Source organism: Sciurus vulgaris (assembly GCF_902686455.1).
Source record: "Sciurus vulgaris genome assembly, chromosome: 8".
Lineage (NCBI taxonomy): Eukaryota > Metazoa > Chordata > Mammalia > Rodentia > Sciuridae > Sciurus > Sciurus vulgaris.
This window is the reverse complement of record NC_136468.1, coordinates 6,069,288-6,092,845: the sequence shown is the minus strand read 5'-3', so window position 1 is coordinate 6,092,845 and position 23,558 is coordinate 6,069,288. Positions and strand designations below refer to the sequence as shown.

Sequence of the window (23,558 nt, the reverse complement as noted above, 5' to 3'; positions counted from 1 at the left end):
GGATAAATAAACGTGGTGCAGCCTGTGGTGGATAACTCTTTAGCAGTAATGAAGCAGGAAGAACTGACACATGTAAGCATGGTGGGCTGAGGCAGTAGCTCAGTAGTAGAGCACTCTGCAGTACTGCAAAAAACCCCAAGGAACAAAAAGAAACCAAAAACAACTTGGGTGAACTTCAGAAACATGCTGTGTGAAGCCAGGCATGGTGGGGCATACCTGTAATCCTAGCAGCTAGGGTGACGGAGGCAGGAGGATTGCAATTTTAAGGCCAACCTGGGCAACTTAGCAAGACCTTGTGTCAGATTTGAAAGTGAAGTGCTGGAGTTGTACGTCAGTGGTAGAGTGCCCCTGGGTTCAGTCCCCAGGACCAGTACTGAGGGGGGTGGGGGAGGCAGGGAGCAGGACATGCCGAGTGGAAAGGCCACATGTTGTATGATCCTGCTTACCTGAAATGTCCAGAGTGGTCAACTCTTCAGAGACGGAAGGTAAGTTAATAGTTGCAGGGACTGGGGAGAAAAAGCGAATAAATGGGAGTGCAGGACACTGTGTTTGCTGGGGGGATGATGGCAGAAAAGTGTTCTGGTTTAGTTATGAGTATAGCTGGCCCTGTGACAGGCCCTTGAGCTGCCCTGCCTGGTGGTGGTGCATGGCTGCAGGGTAATAGCTGTCAGTGGTATTCAATTTAAGTACATTTTATTTTGTTTGTTTTGTTTTTAAATAGGACAGGAAAAACTTACTGGAGACCCGATTGCATATTACTGGCAGAGACTTGAGGTCTAAGTAAGTATCTGTGAGCTCTGCCCTTCTTTACACTGAATCACCAGATTGTCTGGGACCATCCTGTAAGCGAGGCTGGTCAGGTCCCATCCTCCGTTGTATGTCAGAGAAGTTGCGTCTTGTGGTGGAATGACTCATCTAGACTCAAGTGTAGGCAGTGGCGGCCTGAGACTCGCACCCTTTTCTCTGCTCCTAGTGCAGCTTGAGGTGGGATGGAGACTGGCCACTATGAAGGAGTACTTGGGAATGAAGAAATGAATGAAGGAATAGGGTAGAAATAGGGATGGCTTGGCATCACAGGGTTGGTTTTGAATTCCATGCCTTAGTGCACCAGAAGCGTCTATGATCCTTAGCAAAGTGTTTTGGCTGATTTCAGACCCATATGGTAAAAAAAAGCTGACCTACCTATCACATGCTAGTGAAAACCCTAGTTGATTATTTCATCTGCTTGTATATTTTATTTATTTATTTAGTGGGACTGGGATGGAATCCAGGGCCTTACTCATGCTAGGCAAGTGCTCCAGCACTGAGTTAGACTCCAGTCCTTACTTGAATGTTTTTACATGGTGTTTTACAGCCTCTAAGGCTATCTAGCCAGTGTGTTTCTTCAGTTGATTGTCTCCATTTTGATCTACCTCAGGGCAGTTAGGGATGGATTCAAGATGCAACATTCATTCAGCACCCATGAGTAGATCTAGGAAACAACAACCCCTGCTGTGAGTCCTCCAGGGAGACCCTGGAAGGCACAGGGTAGATTTTCTCCTGGTGTGCAATGAAGGCCCTCCTGCTCAAATGGACAGACAGCCAGTGGTCCCCCTGCATGAGATTAGTAGTAAAACAGTTGGAAAAAGGGCCATGTCTTCTACACAGTTCAAATTGCCCACCTAGAGAGCCAGTTTTATTGAAGTGCAGTGATGTTTGCGATTCAGTAAGTTGAAATCCTGCGTGTTTCTGAGTAAGATGTTATAAAATGGTTATTATCAAGATCTTTTAGTGGATAACAAATAAATTTGCTTTCCTACAGTTTTCACTGATTTTATTTTGCAGAATAGCTGAAACCTTTGGATTTCAAGAAAATTACATCAAGATTGTCATAAATAAGAAAACAGCTTCAACTAGGTATGCTGTGGCAGAGAATGCAGAATTTTCCTATCAAGCTAATGTAGAAAATAATGTCTTTCATTTTTTTCTTGATTTTCATATATTCAAAATATCTAGCTTTATTATATAATCCCAAGTTAACTTAGTTTTGTATTTCACTAAATAAAAATATAAAGCAGAAACAGCTTTCCAGTAAATCCTCACTGCCTGCTATATGCTAGTGGGGAAGAGAGATGTTCATCACAGGTCAGATAAAGTCTGTGTGCTGAGAAGGAAGGCTTGGCGAGGCCCTGGCTGATGTGGCCTCATGTTGATCCCAAACAAGGGGGCCCGCTGCAGAAAGCGATGCTGACGGTCACAGCTGTGGGTCCCAGCCAGGGCTCATTCTCCCTGTCGTAACTTAGTGGTGGGGAGAGGTGCTGCTCCTTTTAGTGGGTAAAGGAAGGGCACTGCTAAGCGTCAGACAGCGCCTGGGACAGCCACCCCACCACAGGCTTCTCCAGCTGTAGGTGCCAGGAGTGTGGCTGTTGATTCACGGGACTAGGCCTGCCTTCCTGTGTCCTGGAATGTTTCTCCTAAGGAAATGGAAAGGCATGGATCTGGGAAGGGATCCACGGTTATGCCTCAGAGGTCACTGGCTGGTAGGGGAGGGCTCTGAGGGAGGGTGAGTGGAGGTGGGGAGGCATCAGCCTCTGGTGGTTCTGGCAGATCCTGTGGTCTGATGGGTTTCCAGTGGGTTCCTGGGGCCTCAGGAATCAAGTTCTCTCCACAATGGCCCTTCACAGCCCACTCTTGCCTTCCCTTCCAGTGCCATCTCTAGCTGTTTGCCACTGTGTATTTATGCATCACAGATACCTCTTCTCTGTCATCTTGTCTCTGTTCTGCTGTGGTATTATTCATTGGACAGAAATCCTTGATTTTGATGTTATGAAATCCCTTGCTTTACATTTCATGTTTTGTTAAAAAAGTACTTTCCCCAGCATCTGGACTGCAGGGATAGTCTACATTTTCTTGTATATCAGCTTAAAGTATGAGAACTTTCATCTGTCCAACTAAAGATTTCCAAAATGTGCTCAAATCTGTTTATAGCACATAGTATTTGTTATTCTAAAATACATTTACATCTGTGTTTACTTTTTCATTTTGTTTGCATAAGAGCCTCTTTGGCATAATTTTTGTTAGGTTTATATTTTGACAATCTTGAAGAGCTGGCTTTTGATTTTGTCCCTTTTCTCCTTGGTTCTGTTTCATTGAGTTCTGCCATCATCTTTTTTTCTGTTCTGTGTATGAGGAAACTGAGTCCTGGAAGATAAGTAGTTCACTCAGAATCGCAGCTAGACAAGGAAGGAGGCCATGGTCTTTGCTTTTAACTGTGACAAGAACTCACCTCTCACAGTGCACTACTGTGCAGAGGCTTCCTGTCCATCACTGTGAGTTGGGTCTATTATTTCTCAGAGAGTGGGAAAATTTGTGTATTAATTGTACTTTCTGGTTTCTTTCTTTTATACTTCCTAGCTCTCCCTGTAATAGTTTCTCAAATATTTGTTGCTTCAGTATGGCCTTAGTTAGAATAAAGTAAATTGGAAAGGATGAGTTTAGTTGAGTCTCTTTCCACTGGATGATTTTAATACTATTAACAGTAACACAAACAAATTTAAGCATATTCTTACCAATTATGTGGCATTCTGGTTTTATAAGTGTTGATGCAAGTTTAAGAACTCCATTTAACTTAGGAAATGGACTATTTCCCCATGACTGTATGTGATGCACAATTCTGACACAGGGAAAAGTCTGGAAGAGCAAGGAGTGACTCACAATGTAAAGGCAATGGTGCTGGAGCTTAAACAGTCTGAAGAGGATGTGAGGAAGAACTTCCAGGCAGAGGAAGAAGAACAGAACGAGGCAGAACTTAAAGAAAAACAAATTCAGAGGACAAAGAGAGGACTGGAGATCCTGGCAGAGAGAGGTATCAGCAGAGCTCTGAACTTGCCACCTCACTCAGATATATGAAGGGGGGTTGGGAGCTGTGCACATCCCTTGTGGAGTTTCTTCCCTGCAGTCTTGACATTTGCAACTTTGTCACTGCTGTTGGACCCTGAATTAATAGAGCTCTTTTGCTTTCGTTGCAGCTGAGATGGTAGTGGATCCAGAAACTACACCGTACTTAGACATAGCAAACCAGACAGGCCGATCAATCAAAATCCCTCCATCACAAAGAAAAGTAAGTACTAGGAGACATGTGGGCTTTTCTTGGATTTATTGTGAGAACAGAGGTGGTTTTGTATTGTTGATCATTTCTCAGCCAGGGCCCAGAAGCTTCCTCTAATGAAGAACTCTAATGACAAGGGGTCCAGTTAATCTTAGTTTATCCATCTTAAGAGACAATCTGAAGTAGGTTTTGCTATTTAAGTTATTCTGTTTAAAATTAAGACTTTTAAGTTTTTTTGGATTTCATTTGTTTTGTGATGGGTCTCATTATGTCACTCAGGCTGGTTTTAAACTCTTGGGCTAAAGTGTTCTCCCTGACCCAGTCTCCTGAGTAACTGGGACTATAGCCATGTCTGCACCACCATGCCTGGCTTAAAGTTAAGCTTTAATTATCAGAATTTTGGATTGATGTTTGCACTATGAGTGGATTGAGTTTTATTTTTTTTAAAGGTTGGTAACTATTTGCCTACTGATGTTTTAGAGTAAATGATGACATCTAGATCTTTTCAAAAAACCTTTGTAAGATTTAAATTATATAAAAATTCAAACCTAAAAAAATTAATGAGCTTCAAAAAAATTTGGGGTCTCTTTTATGTGGGGATTACCAGGGTTTGAACTCAGGGGCACTTAACCACTGTGCCAAACCCCCAGCCCTACTTTGTATTTTTTATTTAGAGACAGGTCTCACCAAGTTGCTGAGGCTGACTTTGAACTCATGATCCTCCTGTCAGCCTCTGAGCCACTGGGTGGATCACTTTTGACAGCTTCCCTTTACTGTGACAAAATACCTAAGATAATTATAAAGAGAAAAGGTTCATTTTGGCTTATAGTTTTGGAAGTTCTAGTTCTTGATCAATTGGCCCCTTAGCTTTGGGCCTGTGGCGGGCAGTGCATCATGGGGATATATGTGGCAGAGCAAGACTGTGCATGTTATCAGCTAGGAAGCAAAGTGGAACAAGGAGGAAGCCAGAATCCCACAGTCCCCTTAGAGAATACACTGTCAGCGATCTAAGGACCTCCCACGAGGCTCCACCCCTCCCATTGCACCATCCTGGGGACCAAGGCTTGATTTAGCATGTGGGTCTTTGGGGGACAATCATCCAAACTGTGGCAATCTTTTAAAAATAGTTTTGGAAATACTAGAGTTGACATATATTTCAGAAAAGCCATGATGACTAAGAATGGAAAGTGATTGCCAGGCAAGCTGGCCTGCCCTATAGTTCCAGGTTCTTGGGAGGGTGAGGAGGAGTCACTTGAACCCAAACCCAAGAGCTCAAGACCAGCCTGGGCAGCATAATGAAGCCTCATCTGAAAAACAACAACAACAAAAAAAAACCAAAACAAACAAAAAAACCCCACTTTTTAAAAAAGAGGATATAAGAATGAATGGGTGCAGTTTTGTATGGGGCCTGGGGCTAGGGCTCAATGGAAGAGCACTTGCCTAGCATGTGTGAGGCAAGGGGTTCGACCCTTAGCACCACATATAAATAAATAAAATAAAGGTCCATTGACACTAAAAAAAAATTTTTTTTAAATAGTAGGAATGGACCTAAGTCAGCAGACAACAGGAGAAACTGGTGGAAACAAAGGGGGGACAGATGCTCCTTGTGCCCAGTAGGTGAATGGAGGGCTTGGCTTCAGTATTTAAGTGAATTAAACTTCAATTATATTTTCTTCATTTTGTCTTTTAGATTGAGTTGTGATCTTGTTTTGTTTTCATCTTACTTGGTTTTCCTTAGAACTAATATGCTTTTAATATAATTTGTTTTATTATATTTTTAAAGTGATTTTTTAAAAATCCATATTCTTTCCTAGGCCCTTATGTTAGCTATGGGATATCATGAGAAGGGCAGAGCTTTCCTGAAAAGAAAAGAATATGGAATAGCCTTGCCATGCCTTTTGGACGCTGACAAGTATTTCTGGTAGGCACTTTTGTACTTGGTGGAAACCAGTTTTAAGGAAGATGATCCAAATTATGCCCAGCACCTCCCTTCCCTGTGGCTTCAGACTGAGAGTGGTTGATGTGAAAGACTAGTTATGCAGTAGACCAATTGAGTGGTTTCTTCCCATTGTTTTTCTAACTGACCTCTCGTCCCTGAACAAAAAAGAATCTTATAAGCATCTGCACCTATTTTTTTTTTTACAATAATCATTTCCTCCCTGCCCCAGCCTGACCTGTCTGTTATAAAGTTCCCTATGAGTGTGTCACCTGATGGTTTTGATATAGATGCTGATGATTGTTCCCCAAATCCATTGTTTCATTAGGGTGTGCAAAATGGTGATACTCTGTTATTCCTTCTGCATTTATTGTTAGAATTCTCTGAAAAATATTTTCCTTTCTGGGCATGATGGTTTACCTCTGTAATCTCAACAAATTGGGGGGCTGAAGCAAGAGGATCACAAATTCAAGATCAGCCTTAGCTACTTAGTAAGACCCTGTCTGAAAATAAAAAAGGGTAGGGATGTGGCTCAGTGGTAGAGTGCCTCTGGGTTCAGTCCCCAGTACCACACACAAAATTTTTTTCCTCATCAACTATTTGGTTTTGCTGAGATACAGTTTACATAAAAAAGAAATCAAAGTACTTGGCTCTTTTCTCCTTATTTTCAGAATGAGCCAGTCCCCTAATGGTGACTAGTCCATTTTTATGTTCTTTTTTTAAAAAAGTATCAATATTAACTAGTGGATTTTAACACATTGGTATTTTTCAAACTTTGGTATGGGAGTTTGCCATCTTTGTTAGCAGGTTGCTGTTTCCCTTTTGACATGATCCTGATAGTCTCTGTAGACTTCATTACTGGAGCACAAAGACATTTCTGAGATAATTCTCCAAACAAGATCAGCAATTTTCCAGAGTCTGGTTCCTTTTTTATTTTTCCCTCATGATACTAAGAATGAAACCCAAGGCATCATGAATACTATGCTAGTGTCCTACCATTAAGCTAAATCCCCAACCCTTTTTTTAAATCTTATTTTGAGTCTTGCTAAGTTGTCCAGGTTGGCCTTAACCTTGTGAATCTCCTGCCTGAGTCTCCCAGGTAGCTGGGATTGCAGGTGTGCACCACTGTACGCAGCTCCTAATAGGAGAGGAAATGGAATTTAGAGACTGTGTTATCTCTGCATATTAAACATTTGTAAAGTAGATTTGATATTTGAAAATGATTACAAACTAACTTCAACCATGTGCAGTGGTGTACACCTATAATCCCAGCAGCTCAGGAGGATTGAGAGTTCAAAGCCAGCCTCAGCAACTTATCAAGTCCCTAAGCAATTCAGTGAGACCCTGTCTCTAAATAAAATACAAAAAGGGCCGGGGATATGACTCAGTGGTTGAGCACCCCTAGGTTCAATCCTCAGTACCAAAAAAAAAAAAAAAAAAAAAAAAAAAGAAAATTAACTTTAGTGTGAACTTCTTTCCAGTTTGGTAAATTCCCAAGATAATCCTCTACACTTAAAAAAATAAATACAAACATTTGTAGTTTGCTGGCTGCTTTGGTCACTGCCTTTGAGTCTTAAACAAATCCCAACTTAACTTCCACAAAGAAGTTTTATTGTCCTAGATATTTAGGAGGAGATGAGCAAGACTGGAAACAGTGAGGACAGGGCTGGGCACCTCTGGGGCCTCCTGCTGTGTCTGTACCTGCTTCCTTCTTAGTGGCAGCTTATTCTCTGCTGCCGCAGACACTGGATTCTTAAGTTGGGTCCTTCAAATTCAGGTGAATGTTTCATTGTCTTCCTTAATCGTTCCTATAATTATCAAAAATTTCCAATAGGCATAAAAATAGAAACTGGTACTAGAACCCCTATGTACTCATCCTCCAGCTTTACCAGTTATCAAGAAATGGTTGATCTGAATTCATCCATGTCAGTCTTTCTTAATCTTTCTATGGTGGACAAATCCTTAAAATAATTTTCAAATCCCAAGAGAACATCTGAATAGAAATAACTGTATCTTCAGTTCATAGTACATCAACATGTTCAGTAGGTATTAGATACAATAATCACATAGTAGTTGTTAATTCTGTTTAAGTAGATGTATCAGATTTCCATTACTGTAACAAACACTTGAGATAATCAACTTATGAAGAGGAAAGGTTTCTTTTTACACAGTTTTGGAGGTTTAGCCCATGATTATTTGGCCCATTGGTTGGGACCTGTGGTGGCTGGTGTAGCACATCATGCGGGAGGGGAGGTGGGGGGTTGGCAGAGGAAGCCCTTTGATTCCATGTAGCTAGAAAGCAGAGACTGGTGTCCCACAGTCCCCTTCCAGGGCACACTCCCAACCAATGCTTTCAAACATCCCACTAGCCTCCAGCTCCTAGAGGTTTCCACCACCTTAGGACCAAGCCTTTGTGGAACATTTCAGATCCACTGCGGCAGTGGAGAATAGTGTTCGTTTCCTGAGGATCTGTTGATTCTGGCCAATATGTTACCATTCTTTTTGTGTGATTTCTGCCTCATCCCAAAGATAACCAATTGTGATGCCAGCCAGCAGTCTAGCTGCAGGAAACTTGTTCCTTTTTCTCTCTCACTTGATTTTCCCCCCTGCCTTCCCCTAGTAAGTTAGAAGTTCTCTCACAACTTTACACATCTTGGGGTATGATGGGTAGTGTGACCAAGAATAGCTGCTTGCCTTGTTGGTTTGTGGTACTGGGCATTGAACCCAGGGCTTGTGCACACTAGAAACGCACTACCAGTGAGCTGCCTCCCCAACCCTCCTCCCTATTTAAAACTGAAAATGGGAGTTCTGCCTTCAGCCAGCATGGAGTAACAGGGGCTAGCTTTACCCTCTCACTTGAAGCACCTCAAAACCTTGACAAATGTATGAGGTTGGGGATGTGGCTCAGTGATTAACCCCCTGGGTTCCGTCTTCAGTGCCACAGTAATCCTTATCATCATCCATGTAAGCCCAAACAGATGGTAGTTTTTCTAAAGTGAGGCTCAGCAGATTTTATTTAAACAAGTGACATACGTTTATTTTAATGTTGCTTCATTGTGAGAATTTATTGACAGTGTCTTGTTTCATTTTGTTTTAGTGGTACTGGGGATAGAACCCAGGGTCACATGCATGGTAAGGAAGCACTTTGCCACTTCCCTAGTCTTTTTTGTTTGATCTGTGAAGTTGCTCAGGCTAGCCTCAAACTTACAGTCCCTCCCGTCTCAGCCTCCCAGATCTCTGGGACTACAAGGTGTGCACCACCACCGGGCAGCAGTGTTGAATACTAAAGCTCCTAAAATTGTAAACCAAAGAAATATTAATAAAGATATTCTCAGGGCTGGGGTGTAGCTCAGTGGTGTAACTCCTGCCTGAAATGTGCAAGGCCCTGTGTTCAGTTCCCAACACCACAAACTCAAACACAGTTTTATTCTAGGTTTTCAAAAAACAATTTTTTTCTCAACTCACAGGACCAGGTTCAAATAAAGGCCTAGCACTTTCAGAATTATGTAGAAGTTGATTTTTTAAAGTCAACAGAATAGGGCTAGGATGTAGCTCAGTGGCAAAACCTTTGCCTCACATGCACAGAGCTCTGCATTCAATCCCCAGTTCCAAAAAAAAATAGAATAAAATACACCCCACTAGTGGGAGTTCTGTGCTCTGACGTATTTTTGCTGCACATATACTCAGTTCTGGGTCACACTGGCAATGAGCACACATTATTTTTAACTGAAATGAGGCCATTTCTGTCCTTGTCTAGATGCTATTGAATATGAGTCTGTTCACACCTGTAGGAAATTGAAAAGTGTAACAAAATGTCCATTCCTGTGAGTAGCAAGACCATCTCTCCCAGAAACCTGAATATGGCAGGAGGCAGATCAGGAGGTCCTCTCTTGGGTAAAAGATTGGGTCACAATTCACAGACTCCTTCCTTTTCCCTTGAAATCAAGTTCTCAGGCTGAGCAGCAGATTTGGAGAAAGTGCCTCTCACTGGTCCTACACCCATGTGCCCACGTGCATGGAATATGGCTCGTACCTCATCAAGCATTCACAAAGAGTAGAAATGTTAGAAAAGAGAGACAACAAATAAATATAAAGCAACTGATTGAGTACATTGTTCCTGCCCCCACTGGACTGCATGCAGGCCCTCCCTTGGGAGACCACTGTTTTAAGGAGTAAATGACAAAGTCAGACTCCCTTAATTTTTCTTTTCTGACATATGTTGATAAGCAAGACAGGAAGCTTGAGAAATGTGCACTCTATGGTTTGATATAAAAGCAGTCTTATTTTAGTAGAATAACAAAACAGAAAATCCTTTAAAATTTCTTAGTATATAATTCATGGTTCCAGGAATTCTTTCTTTTTGAAGACTTAAGATCTAGATTTGCATTATGAATTTTAATATAATCACAACTTAAAATCCAAATTAATAATGGTATGCAGAAAGAATCTGCATTCTTTCTGGACCAAACTGACTTCTGTTTATTTTCTTATCTGTCTTCCTTTTTTCTGGATTCAGCCGACTATCTCAGCTGCAAAGTGGCCTTCAGTCTATACATGGGCCCTCAGAAATCAGCTAGCCAGGGCTGGTGTTTTCTAGAATGTATTCCCTCCCAGCTTGAAAATGATTGAGCTTGAATGCCTTATCAGAATCTTCTGTCAGTTTAGGCAGTCTTAGTAAGAAGTGATTTGGGGGGTTCTATCTTTAAAGCAGTAGTTCTCAACTCTTCCTGGGCATTAAAATTGGCCTTAGAGATTTTAGAATATAGCATTTAGGCCCCTCCCCAAGAGACTTCTGTTACTGTTGGTCTAGAAAAGAGAGAGAAAAGACAAAGATTCCTCATGTCTCAGTGCTTCTGATTTGCAGTCAAGATTGGCAGCCACTGGGTTAGAGCTTGGTCTCTTCTGTTTGCTGAGGAGTGCTGACAGTGGCCTTGGATTCTGCTTCCTGTGAGGCCTCTTTGCCAGTTTGCCAAGGGGCGTGCATGTGTCTGTCCATCTGTCCATCCTAGGGCATTGGTATTAGGCTGCTATTCCAGAGCCCTAATTTTTTCCCCATTGGAAAGATTCAGATGATAAATATAGCTCCCTTTGTAAATGCTAGGATCTTTGTTTTTGAGCAATCTTTCAAACACATCAAGAACCAGGAAAGAATTCCAATATTCCCAAAAAGGTGTCTAGTGCCACTTGTCTGTGACGTGGTCCCCTCTCCTTCCAGTGAGTGCTGCAGAGAGCTGCTGGACACCGTGGATAACTATGCCGTGCTCCAGCTGGATATAGTGTGGTGTTACTTCCGCCTGGAACAACTGGAATGCCTTGACGACGCAGAAAAGAAGCTAAATTTGGCCCAGAAATGTTTTAAAAATTGTTATGGGGAAAATCACCAGCGGCTAGTTCACATAAAAGTATGTTACTGTCATTTGTTTTCTGTATTGTTGAGCCCATTTCTGGAATTTGTATTTATTCCTCCTAAAGTATTTACACTGCTGCCAAAAGGGGTTTTATCTGATAGTATGCAGTGTGCTCTTTTTAAGCTACGTTTTTAGAAATTGTTAAGTGATTTACAAGTCTGGCTCTTTCCTTGGTCTGTATTTAGCCCAGGGGAACAGAGTTTTCTGGTCATGGACACCCCCACACACACTCATGATAACCCTGACCAGGACAGTGTCTACGATTTATTTACATTCAGTAGCATCTGATGCCAGATGTCAATGCAAAAAATAGACGTCCCGGGGCTGGGGTTGTGGCCCATGGTAGAGCACTTGCCCAGCACATGTGAGGCCCTGGGTTCGATCTTCAGCACCACGTAAAAAGATAAATAAATAAAATTTTGTCCATCACAACTTAAAAAAAAAAAAAATTAGACATTCCTGGAGTAGCGGTTCACTGGAATCCGTCAGAACCCAAGAGCTGACTTGAGTAAGGCTTCTTCTGCTGTTCTCTCAAGTCCTCAGGATCCCATATGGCACGAGAGCCTCTGCCTGGTCTGAGCTTTCGCCACCTTCTCCAGTAGGCAGAGTGGCCACTGTCTGGATGGCCTGAGAGAGGCATCCTGACCCTGCGTTGCGCCCGCGTGCCCAGGGCCTTCATGGTGCCATTGGCAGTAGTGCTGCTCCGCTTACGTCAGTGCTGCCAGCCTGCCCCCCGGGAGGACGGACCTGCGGCTGTGAGTGTCGTGCACCTATGACTACAAATAAGCCGGTTTTATCCTTTTCCCCATAACTTTAGGGAAATTGTGGGAAAGAGAAGGTGTTGTTTCTGAGACTGTACTTGCTTCAGGGGATCCGAAACTACCACAGTGGTAATGGAGAGGAGGCCCGCGAGTATCTCAACAAGGTAAGGGAAGGAAGCTGTAGCCATTTCCAGCTGCCTTTTCCTGATCCCCAGAAGCGAAGTGCTCAGAAACTCGGCAGTTTGTGACTTGGAACATGCATCTCTTTCCTGCTCCGTTCCCTCACATACTGTAAACACATTTGTATTGGTCAGGATTCAGGCCAGATGCTGTAATAAGGACACTTCAAAGGAGGTGACTTTAATGGGACAGAAGTTTCTGTCCTTTCACCCAGCAGGCTGCAGGTGAGCAGGCAAGCAGAGGAGCAGCTCTGCGGAGCATTCCAGTTGCTCCTGTTGCCTCTGCCGCCAGCAGAGGGGCTGGAGAGTCGGAGCAGGCCTCAGCTTTATTATAGAAGGAGGAGCTAACAGTGCTGTCACTTGGGCACCACACCACCTGTTCGCACGCGTTGTGATATGGGTGCGTTAGGGAGGCAAAGACGGCATCATCTGCTTCCCTTCTTTCTGGTTAATAGTAGGGTGAGTTTGGAGTTTCTATTAAGATCTGACCTACAATAATTCCTCTAGGCTTTAGCATGTGTTGGGCTTTAAGGTTCCTATAGTCATGTGATTCTTGCATTTCTCCCTGTCTGTAGGCGCTCTGTCTCTTTAAAGAGTTGTACATCGACCCATCGAAAGTGCACAACTTGCTGCAGTTGGGGTTCACTGCCCAGGAGGCGCGGCTGGGCCTGCGGGCCTGTGAAGGGAATGTGGATCATGCAGCCACACATATTTCCAACCGCAGAGAGGTATCTGCCTTACATGCATGCTAAGGCCTGTGCCTTTGGGGAGGTGGGGGAGGGTGAGGCATAGTGAGCCTGATTCTGAAGTGCCTGAGCTCCCTCAGGTTTGAAGGAACGAAAAGGGGATCCCATAAGAAGCATTAGCAATGGGATCTCCTTACCACTCCAGATCAGGAAGGAAGGGGTGACTCGGGTTCTTGATGACATCAACTTTCAGGCAGGGTACACAAGCAGTCTCCCCTCTCTCTCTAAACACCATGTGTAGTTCTTGAAACCATTTTAAGGGGGGCTTTGTTTTCCCAGGGGGTGAGAATGATGGTTTGGGATTGTATTCTTGCCTAGAAACAAGAGTCAGACCATAGAAACAAGTAACATCATGTTACGAAAGCACAGTTACAAAGCTACAATTACGTGAGACAAGTAAAGAGAGCTTTAGAATTTTGGAGTTAGATGTTTTCACGTATGCTAGCTGTTCAGCAGAGGAGCTGAGGTCCAGAAAACTGATGATGGGCTGTTAGCAATAGGACCACTTCTCTTCTGTCCAAAACACGAAGTTGGCACTAGATTCTCACAGAGTGGTCTAGCTGTGAACTTCAGTCAGTCACAGCAGTCTCTGGAATCTTCACATATGTATCCCCTGGTTCCCTTTTTGCTGAACACTAGGGTAATCCTAAAGGAGGAAAAGCAGCCCGTGGAACTGTTAGAAGGGGACAGGAAAGCCCGCTGTCACTGGCCTGCCTGGCCCTGGGTGGGAGTGGATTCATGGGTTGTATTACATGACTGCCAGTCAAAAGGGCTGTTTCGGGTGTCGCCTCTCCTGACACAGGTATGACACCACCAGTCATGGTCCACTGGTTTTGCTGTGGAAGTCAGTGGTGGGTAAAGGTGGTAACTTTAAAAAGCAAGGCTTGGGGCTGGGGATATAGCTCAGTTGGTAGAGTGCTTGTCTCATAAGCACAAGACCCCGGGTTCAATCGCCAGCACCAAAAAAAAAAAAAAGAAAAGAAAAAGCGAGGCTCCGTGTGTTCGCTGGCTATGTGGTCTAATGCAGTACTGACAGAGAGGCAGACATTGCTAGGCACAGTGGCTTCACCTGTTGTCCCAGACTTTGGCTGAGGCAGGAGGGGAAACTTAGTGAGGTGCTGTCCCAAAATAAAAATGAAAGGACTTGGGGGCTTGGATTGTGGCTCAGTGGTAGAGTATTTGCCTAGTATGTGTGAGGCACTGGGTTCGATTATCAGCATCATATAAAAAATAAATGAATAAAAGTCTGTCAACATCTCAAAACATATTTTAAAAAAATAAATAAAAGGACTGGGGATGTAGCTTAATGGTGGAGCACTCCTGGGTTCAATCTTCAGGATCAAAAAAAAGCAGACATTTGTGACATTGCACTTATTACTTTGCTGTTACTTCATTGTGGGAAAGATTTCTTTAGTATTTGGAAAGCTGGTGTTTTAAAATGAAGTCATTTGAAAAATATTCTGTCATACTTTATAGTTCACAAAACATTTTCACAATTATGTCATTAAGTTCTGCCTCTGACTACCTGTGAGGCCAAGGGTGGATAATTCTCATTTTACAGTGTGGACTGTGGCTCAGAGACTGACTTCTAAAGTAAGGTGCCGACACCTTTTTAGCCTTGGAGAAAACACTAAGGAAGTCCGGCAACCATGGAGCAGTTGGAGTAGTTGGGCCTGCTTCTCTTTCCCTTCAGTGGATGTTGTAGTTAGGATGCTTTTGGTTAAAGGAACTGAGTCTGTCCTCATGGGAAGGGAGGGTGTGGGGTTTATTGGCCTGCTCCTCTGAAGAGCCCAGAAGATGGCTGGCTTGGGCTTAGTTGATTCGGGGCCTGCCGTGCTGCCTCCCCTGTGCTTTCAGAATCCTGGAAGTCCTGAGTTCCTCACAGAGGCCAGGGAATGTGGGACCCAATTGGCTTAGGCCTGTGGCAGCGGATGTTGACATAGACCATTCAGAACCGCCAGGGCAGCTGGGTCAACCCCCACAGCCTAGGGAGGGGTAGGATGGATATTGGGAGGACAAACAGGAGCTGGGGTGCAAGGTAAAACGGCCCTCTCGTTCTCTGGGCTCTCACTGCAGGCATCCTGTGGAGCTCAGCATCATGGGTAATTCTTAAAAGCATGTATTTTTTGTACCGTGTGGTCCTGAGTACATTGAGACCATAGAAACCAAGGTTGCTTGTGGTGCTGCGGTATTAAGCTGTGGGAGCAGCCCCGGCCCTAGGAGGTCCCACAGCCTGTTTAACCAGCTCGTTCCTCACCCGACTTCAGAACCCAGTTCCCACTTAAGGTGTGTGTACAGAATATGTCAATGCAGTACTCATCACTCCTGTTAAGTAAAATGTTCCAGAATACTGTGATTTTCTCATGAGTGGCTACGTGGTTAAAATAAACCAGATACAGCATTTGTGATCACAGGAGTGTCCTTGAGGCCCCAGCTTGTTTGCAGTTTCGGGTTAGGTACGGCCTGGATCCTCCCTGGTGGTAGGGTTTTCGTGCATGCATGTCGTACACATTTCTTTGCCTTCTAGAGTATAAATGGAGGAAACTATAATTGGAGTTTCCAGAGGGTGAGGCTGGCATCTGACACGGAGGTGTGAATAAAAGGTGGGAAGTGGGCGATGTGCAGGAACCTTGCTGGCCTGCGTGGTTGTCACACAGTTGCAGGACAAGGTCAGCTCAGAGGCCTCTGTCGGGCCAGGGAGGTCAGACTAAGGACGGGTGGGCTAATAGGGAGGAGGAGGGAGCCCCTGCAGGTTCGAGTCCATAGGTGAGGTGATGAAGCCCACTATGCTGTGCAGAAGAGGCTACGGCTGGCCACCGAGGGCATTTAGCAGATGTGGGAGGTGGGGACAGCTGCAGCTGCAGCTGAAGCACAGGTGAAGAGTTTGTGTACCTACTCCAGGGAGCTGGCTGGAGATTCTCCGATGTTAGGACAAGTTAGCCTCTGTCTCCAGAGTATCTCAGCAGCCACTGCGTTCCACCTGGTCCTCCTGCTGACACTCTTGGGGATTGTTGGTGCCACCGCAGTTTCCTAGGAGATAAGGTCATTCTGCTGCTTCAGGAAGAAGGGAGAGGCGCGGTTGGAGCTAGGCTCAGCCCCAAAGGCAGAAATGGATCTTGGGAGGAGCACAGGCTGCTTTCCCTGTGCTCGCTGCCGTGGGTCACTGTGCCCTCAGTGCTCTCCGCACTCTTGGAAGCTTCTGTCTCTTTACTGGCAAAGTGATGAGGTTGAATCAAATTAGTGGTTTTCAAACTTTCTTTTTTTTTAATTTTTATGTCTTTCAGAGTGCTGAGAATCAAACCCAGGGCCTCATGCAGGCACTCAGCTACATTCCAAGCCCCAAACTTGTATTTTGAAGCAGTTAAAACTCCCTTTTCTTGTCAGGTGTAGTGTTGCACACCTGTAATCCCAGTGACATGGGAGGCTGACGCAGGAGGATGACAAGTTCAAGGCCAGCCTCAGCAACTTAGAAAGGCCCTAAGCAACTTAGACCCTGTCTCAAAATAAAAAGCAGGACTGGGGTTGTGGCTCAGTGGCGGAGCGCTTGCCCAGCGTGCATGGGGCCCTGGGTTTAATCCTCAGCACCACATAAAAATAAAATTAAGGTATTGTGTCCACCTACAACTAGAACAAAATATAAAAAATAAAAAAATAAAAAGGGCTGCGGATGTGGTTCAGTGGTACAGCCCCCCCTGGGTTCAATCCCCATTACTGCCAAAAATAAATAATAATAATTAAAAAAATAAAACTCCCTTTTCTTAAATGATCTTTTTACGAGTGTCTCCATTACAAAGCAATGGTAGAATTCTCCTGGTTGGGGCCAGGTGCTGGGAGAAGGGACAGGACTAAAACCCTGCAGCTAGTTCCTGCACAGCAACACCAGGCTTTTCCAAAAAGCAGGGTTAGATGGCCATTTTCCCCTTGAGCATCCTTGGTGATACTGGCATCGTCCAGGAGGAATGAAGCCTGCACTGCCTGCCTCTGGAGCAGAACCCAAGCTCCCTGCCCCTGCCTCTGCTGCTTTCGACTAGGCCAGGCTGGGTAGAGAGAGCCCCCCACCACCCGTTGTTTGGTTTGGTTGTTCACCTTATGACCTCAGGAACCCAGCGGAGCATGGATTTCACTTTCTACAAAATCTCAGCCTCTAACTTAGTGGGACTTGCTGTTTTCTCGAAGGAACTGGCCCAGATCAGAAAAGAGGAGAAAGAGAAGAAGAGGCGCCGCCTGGAGAACATCAACTCTCTGAAGGGAATGGGCTATCCCACACACGCAGCCAAGCATGCCCTCCACCAGGCCGGCGGGAACCTGGATGAAGCTCTGAAGGTGACCCCTCCCTGGGCCCGTGGACGTGCTGCCCTGCCTGCTTTCCTGCCAGCCTCGCTTCCTCCACCAGGCGATGCTTCCTTGGGCCACGGAGCTCACTCCCGGGCCTTCTTCCTAACTGCGGCTTTGCAGCTGAGGGTCTGCTTTCTGTGTCATCCAGCAGAGTGGCAGAGCCAGAGGGATGGGTCCAGGTTCCATCCCAGCCGAGGCCTGCTGGCTGGGAAATGTGGTGAATGTCCACAGGCCAGCTCTCTGTGTAGGGGTTCTGTTAGCAGCAGAAAGAGTTTGATGTCGATGGCATAACTTTCTAATTTCCAAAGCAGAAGAGAATGATAAAAGTTTCACTGTATTTTTTAAATTAAATCTTTATTTGACTTTCTACTTTCATCTAATAGGTAGTACCCATGGGCAGAGGACATTTTTTTTTTCTTTTTCTTTTTTCCTTATTGTTGTACTGGGGGTTGGGGATTGAACTCAGAGGTGCTCTTACTATTGAGCTACGTCTCCAGCCTTTTTATTTTTGCAGTGGTCTTGCTAAGTTGCTGAGGCTGGCTTTAAACTTGAGGTCCTCCTGCCTCCACCTCCTGAGTAGCTGGTACAGGCATGTGCCCCAGCACCTGAAGCAAAGGGCCTTTTAACAGAAGTCCTTCGAAGCAACGACAGTAGTGACTTCACCTGGGTGCAGCCCTCCAGGCTGTTCAAGAAGTCCACAGAGGGCGGGGGCTGTGCTGCATCCCAGAAGCCTGGAGTGGGAGACCCCTCCCTGGGGCACCCACAGACCAGCAGCAGACAGAATGCACAGGAAGAGGGCCACATGTGGCACATGGGCTGGGGCAGGAGCCAGGTACCAGCAGGGAGCCAGCCAGAAGGAGGTGCCTCTCTGGGCGAGCACAGGGCAGTGTTGGGGGCTAGGTAAGGTCAGTGGCCAGGTGGGCAAATGCCACCTTATCTGCCATGCTAAGGAGGCTGCAGAAGCCCACTCCGCCTCACCTGTCCTTATCCTGTGCCTCAGAAGGCCCCATGGGCAGTATTTTTCTTAACATTTTTAATTAAAAAACTTTATTTGAATATCCAGTTTGATTTCGATTGATTTGGGGCAGTGCTGGGGATTAAACCAGGGCCTGGTGCGTGCTAAGCAAGCGTGCTGCCACTGAGCTGCCTCCAGTACTCTGGTTTGATCTTTTTGCTCGTTGGACAACTATAAAAGGCAGGAAATTCTGACTATATGAAGGAACTGATGGGCCTTAAAATAGTTCTTAATAATGAAAGTAGTTCATAAATCCATTTAGTCACTCTTGAAGTGTTTCATGTTAGATGGGAAAGTGCCCAAAAGGGTTTTTAAGGTTAACAGTAAGTATTGTGTGGCAAAGTCAAGGGTCAAAACACTACTTCTGGCTGTGCATGGTGGTGCATGCCTGCGATCCCAGCTACTCAGGAGGATCACAAGTTCAGACCAGCCTCAGCAACTCGGCAAGACCCTATCTCAAAAAAAAAGCCATCTAGGATGTAGCTCAGCGGTAGCGCCAGCTTCAATCCCCAGTGTCACAAACAAAACCCCCTCCCCCTTGCTGGGCATTCAGGTCGGGAGGGCATGGTGCCTTCCAAGGCACAGGAGGCCTGCTCGGGAGCCCTCCTGTTCTCTCTCTCCGTGGCTGCTGCCCAGCTGTGCCCGTGGACCTGGGTGCCCTCTGGACTGCTGCTTCCTCTCGCTCTCCACTCAGCACTTCCCTCCTGCAGGCCAGAAGGGAGGTGTTTTCCTGGCCACTTTTGCTTCCTCTTCAACCTCAAGTCTGAGGTGACATTTGGCTGGAGCCTTCTGTGAATACAGCTCGGCCCCCAGCCTGGGGTTGAAGCCTCTTTCCTTGCTTTATGGCGCTCTTTGCATGGCCCACCACAGTGTCCACATGGTCCTTCTGTCCTACCAGTAGACCAGCCAGGGCCCGTCTGCTTGCACGCTGTGGGTGCCTGTTCTCTGGCCATGTGGGCAGTTGTGATGAGTCGCAGTGACCCTGTGCTTTCAGATTCTCCTCAGTAACCCTCAGATGTGGTTAAGTGATTCAGATCCTGAAACCAATAGCCGAGAAAGCCCTTCCCAGGAAAGCATTGACCAAGTGAGTGACTGGCCTTTGTGCCCCCAACTTGGGCCCCTCGGGTCCCTGAGGTGGGCTGGCTGGGGCAAGAGGGTGGCGGCAGGACAGGGCAAGGCTTCCAGGCTCTAGGCAGGACCTGCGGTGAGGGTCCTAGGAGGGCTGCCAAGCATGTGCCATGAGGCAGGGAGCTGAGCAAGTTTCCCTAGGAGAGCAGGAAAAGTCAGAAAGCATCCCCAGGCTGTCTTCCTCTAGCTTGCCTCTCTTTCCATGTCCACTGCTTACATCATCCCAGTTCTCTGTCCATGACCTACAAGCATGTCCCTGTGTCCCGGGAAATCCATCCACCTTGTGACCCAAGTGATGACTCCAGCCATACTTGCCCACATGTTAATGTGCCCCACGCATGGTGGCCGCTGAGCTCATGAGCTCATGTGACCAAGTTTGCATAGCACTTTGCTCCCAGCCCAGAGGTGGCCCGTCCTGAGGTGTCCACATAATCTATTCCTCTGAGGTCTTCCACGACCCTTTTCGGGTGGCCTTGTGCATGCTGGGCTGAAGAGTGACTTGTCAGGAAGGCAGGGGTGTGCGTGCTCTGCACTGCGCTGGGTGAGGCTGTGGATGAGGCTGTGGCCCTTTTCTCTCCCCCAGCTGGTGTACATGGGCTTTGACACGGTAGTGGCCAAGGCTGCCCTGAAGGTGTTCAGGGGCAACGTCCAGCTGGCAGCTCAGACCCTCGCTCACCACGGAGGAAGCCTTCCTCCTGACCTGCAGTTCTCGGGGGAAGACTCCTCATCCACGCCATCCACGTCCCCTTCAGATTCTGCAGGTGGGTCAGGTCTGAACACCAGAAGAGCTGACACCCCAGGCATGGGCCTGAGGCAGAGGCTGACCCAGAGACTAAGAAGGGTGTTCCTGGGACAGGGTGGCCAGCAGGAGGCATGTCCGAGGGGACTTGGTGCATCACTCACTGTGTGTCTTACTCTAGGAACCTCCAGTGCCTCGACAGACGAGGACATGGAGACAGAGGCTGTCAACGAGATACTGGAAGACATTCCTGAGCATGAGGAGGATTATCTTGACTCGACTCTGGAAGATGAAGAGATTATTATTGCAGAGTACTTGTCCTATGTAGAAAATATAAAGTCAGCAGTGAAGAAAACTAGTGAACAGAAGAAGTACTAAGTTTCTGCTTATAAATTCTGTCATGAAACGTCTCCTGCAGGTCTTCCTTTTGTTCTTGCTTTTCATCTGATTTTGCTGCAAGTGTGCTTCCTCCTTTGGGTACAGGAGGGGGCGGGCAGGGACCCTCAGAGGTGAGGCTTACTGGGCCTGAGGCTGGCCTGGGGAAGGCACTGCCTGGCTCTGCAGCCTGCTCTGCCATTCCCCCTGCTCCAGGTTCCGCACCCCAACTCGGCCCTTTGCTTGGGTTTCGTCCAGCAGGAAGCAGGCTTGCTGCTGGAGAGGGAGCCCAGGAAGGCCCCTGGGGAGGGGGTGCAGCAGGGAGCGTGGCCAGACCTGTCCTGCTTCTTCACCCACCTCCTGTGCAGCCTCTCGCTGTGCCTGCTGCTGACACTGTGTCCTTCCAGTACAGCGTGGGCCCTGCTTGCCCCGCGTGCTCCCACGCCACCCTTGCCACCTGCCCACGGTCAGCCTCTACATCTTCATTCCAAGTGCTGTGGGGCATAAAAATGAGGCACAGCCTGAGGAGCCAGAGGAAATGGCGCAGATGTCTGTATCCTGAAATGTCAGTGTTTTATGCTCAGTTCTGCAAAATTAGCACTTGGAATTCAAGGTTGAAAATCAGATTTATATGTATTCAAAATTCCTCATACAAAATCTTTTATTAAATGGGAGTTTTAAATGCTAACCAAAGCGACTTATTTTTAACATTTTTAGACTCTGCTGTCATAGGAAACTCGCTGTTAGCCGAGACCTATCAGATTTAGATATATTTTCCCAAGATTTCAGTGGGGATCTTTGTTGTAGCTTGGGGCAGAAGACGTCCTCAAGCCCTGTGGCCAGCCTTCCGTCCGCTCAGATAACTTCTCACCATGCTGCATTCCTCTGGAGTGTGCTAGGTGACACCTCGCACTTGGGTGCAGCTGGCAGCAGCCAGCTGAGGAGCGCATCAAGTGCCAGGGGCATCCCTGAGACCCTCTGAGAGCTGCCAAATCACCTTTGGCGGCAGGATGGGCTGCTCACTGCCCTTGAGGGTCTGTGGTGGTCGCACCACGCTGTTTGGAGAGCAGAATCTTGTCATTCGTTTTCTATGGATGGTACCGATGGAAATAAACCGTGGAAAGTACACTCGGGAGTCGTCAGCCTTACTGGAGGAAGTTTTGCGTGCTCTGGGTTTTACCTATTGAGAGGGTGACCTGGGTTTTCATTGCCATTTCGAATGTTGTGAGGAGATGGAACACTGTCCCCAGAAGCAATGGTGGAACTGAAGTGTCGCCTAGTGATAGCGCACTTGCCAGCAGCCCTGGGTGTGACCCTCAACAGCCATGGTGGCTGCTGTTCTGAAAGGTCTGCTGTGAAAGGCAGGGCTGGGTGGATCAGAGGGAAGCAGTGCTCAGCGGGTGTGAAACAGACCTGCCGGGGGCATGTGGGGGCAGTGGCCACCAGCCGTGAGGGGAGTGGCCTCCTTTGGCATTCTCAGACACGGAGCTGGGGCCTGCATCAAGCTTCTGAGTGTCACTGACCTGGACTTGGCCCAGGTGTGGCTTCTGGCTTCCGCCTGTTTTAATCCTGATGGGAAAGCCTGGGGCATCACAGCCGCATCGCAGGCCCTGGTTTTGTGCGGTCCTAGAAGAGCTGCAGGAAGCCAGTTCCAAGGTGGCCAGCCTGCAGGAGCAGCCAGCAGCTGAGACCCAATCCTGAGCCTGGCTGGGCAGCGGCTGCAGGAGAGAGAGGTGGGACTAGAGGGTCAGAGCCATCACTGCTGAGTAGCTCTGGAGGGCTCTCCTTCGAGAGTCAGCAGAAGGAACATTCCAGACTTGGGACAAATGAGATTATAGCCATGGAGGACGGGCTGAGTGTGGCATGTTTGTGGGCTGGAGATGGTTCTGGATCCACCAGAGGGTGTGTTCTGGGGAAAAAATGAGGGCCTAAGGATTGCTGAATGCAGCCAGCCCAGAAAGGCAGGCAGGGGCTGACCAGAGGGGAACCCCAGGTGGTTAGGGACCTGGGCAGGTGCAGTGCAGACTAGAGGTCAGCCTGAGGCTGTGCAGTGATGTGCTGGACTCGGCCGGCCAGGTGTCTTTGATGCTGACCACGCGTCAGATTCTGTCTGCCTTTGGCCCCGGAGACACCACCATGCCCTGTCCCTGTTTCTCTGCTTAGATGCCCTGACCTTCCCCCAGTCAACTGATCTATTGATCAAAGGCAAACACCTGATTTTCTTTCCTTTTTTTTTTTTTTTTTTTGGTGGGGGGGCAGTGTTGGTACCAAACGCAGGGCCTCACGTGCGCTGGGCAAGCGCTTACCACTGGGATAGACTGCCTCCCCTGGCTCCTTCCTTACCCCTGGGCTAGACTGGCCTCCCCTGGCTCCTTCCTTCTTAGGGAGGGCAGCTGCTGTCTGGCTGCACATCTCACAGGGCTGCACACACTATGTCCCTCTGACTTGAGAGCCTCAGCATTGAGCAAAGGTCTCTGTGCTACTGTGGAAATAGAAATCACCCCCCAAGTGTTGTGCCACAGAGATGCAAAATAGTGCTTTCCTGGGAAAATGCACCTGCGTCACAGGTGCCACATCCAGCTGTGTGACGCTCTGGGTGGATGGCAGCAGCCGAGCCTCACCCTGGGTAAGATGAGCACCCGCGATGCCTCTGGGCATCACTGGGAGCAGGGAGCACGAGCGGCAGCCCAGGACTTGCTCCCTGCTGTGCCCCAGGTGGGGACGCATGGTCGTCCTCTGCTGTGCTTCCTGAGCATCCTGAAGCCCTGATGGCAGAGGGTGCCCGTGTGTTCAAGCCCACCCAGAGGACAGCACCTGGCCCCCACCGGGGTCTCATTTCCTGGGGGCTG

At 47.1% G+C, this 23,558-nt stretch overlaps 1 protein-coding gene across 1 annotated transcript in view; it reads left to right on the top strand.

Moving 5' to 3' along the window:
• NUB1 (negative regulator of ubiquitin like proteins 1) overlaps positions 1–20,744 on the top strand; it is a 28,175-nt gene extending 7,431 nt beyond the window's left edge. Inside the window, 13 exon segments of the mRNA XM_079151618.1 lie at positions 722–780; positions 1,825–1,879; positions 1,881–1,896; positions 3,662–3,844; positions 4,008–4,099; positions 5,902–6,008; positions 11,239–11,425; positions 12,249–12,356; positions 12,947–13,099; positions 17,294–17,440; positions 19,462–19,551; positions 20,179–20,356; positions 20,516–20,744. Coding sequence (XP_079007744.1) covers positions 722–780; positions 1,825–1,879; positions 1,881–1,896; positions 3,662–3,844; positions 4,008–4,099; positions 5,902–6,008; positions 11,239–11,425; positions 12,249–12,356; positions 12,947–13,099; positions 17,294–17,440; positions 19,462–19,551; positions 20,179–20,356; positions 20,516–20,712 — 1,572 coding nt within the window. The 3' untranslated portion in view covers positions 20,713–20,744.
• Positions 20,745–23,558: the final 2,814 nt, after the last annotated feature.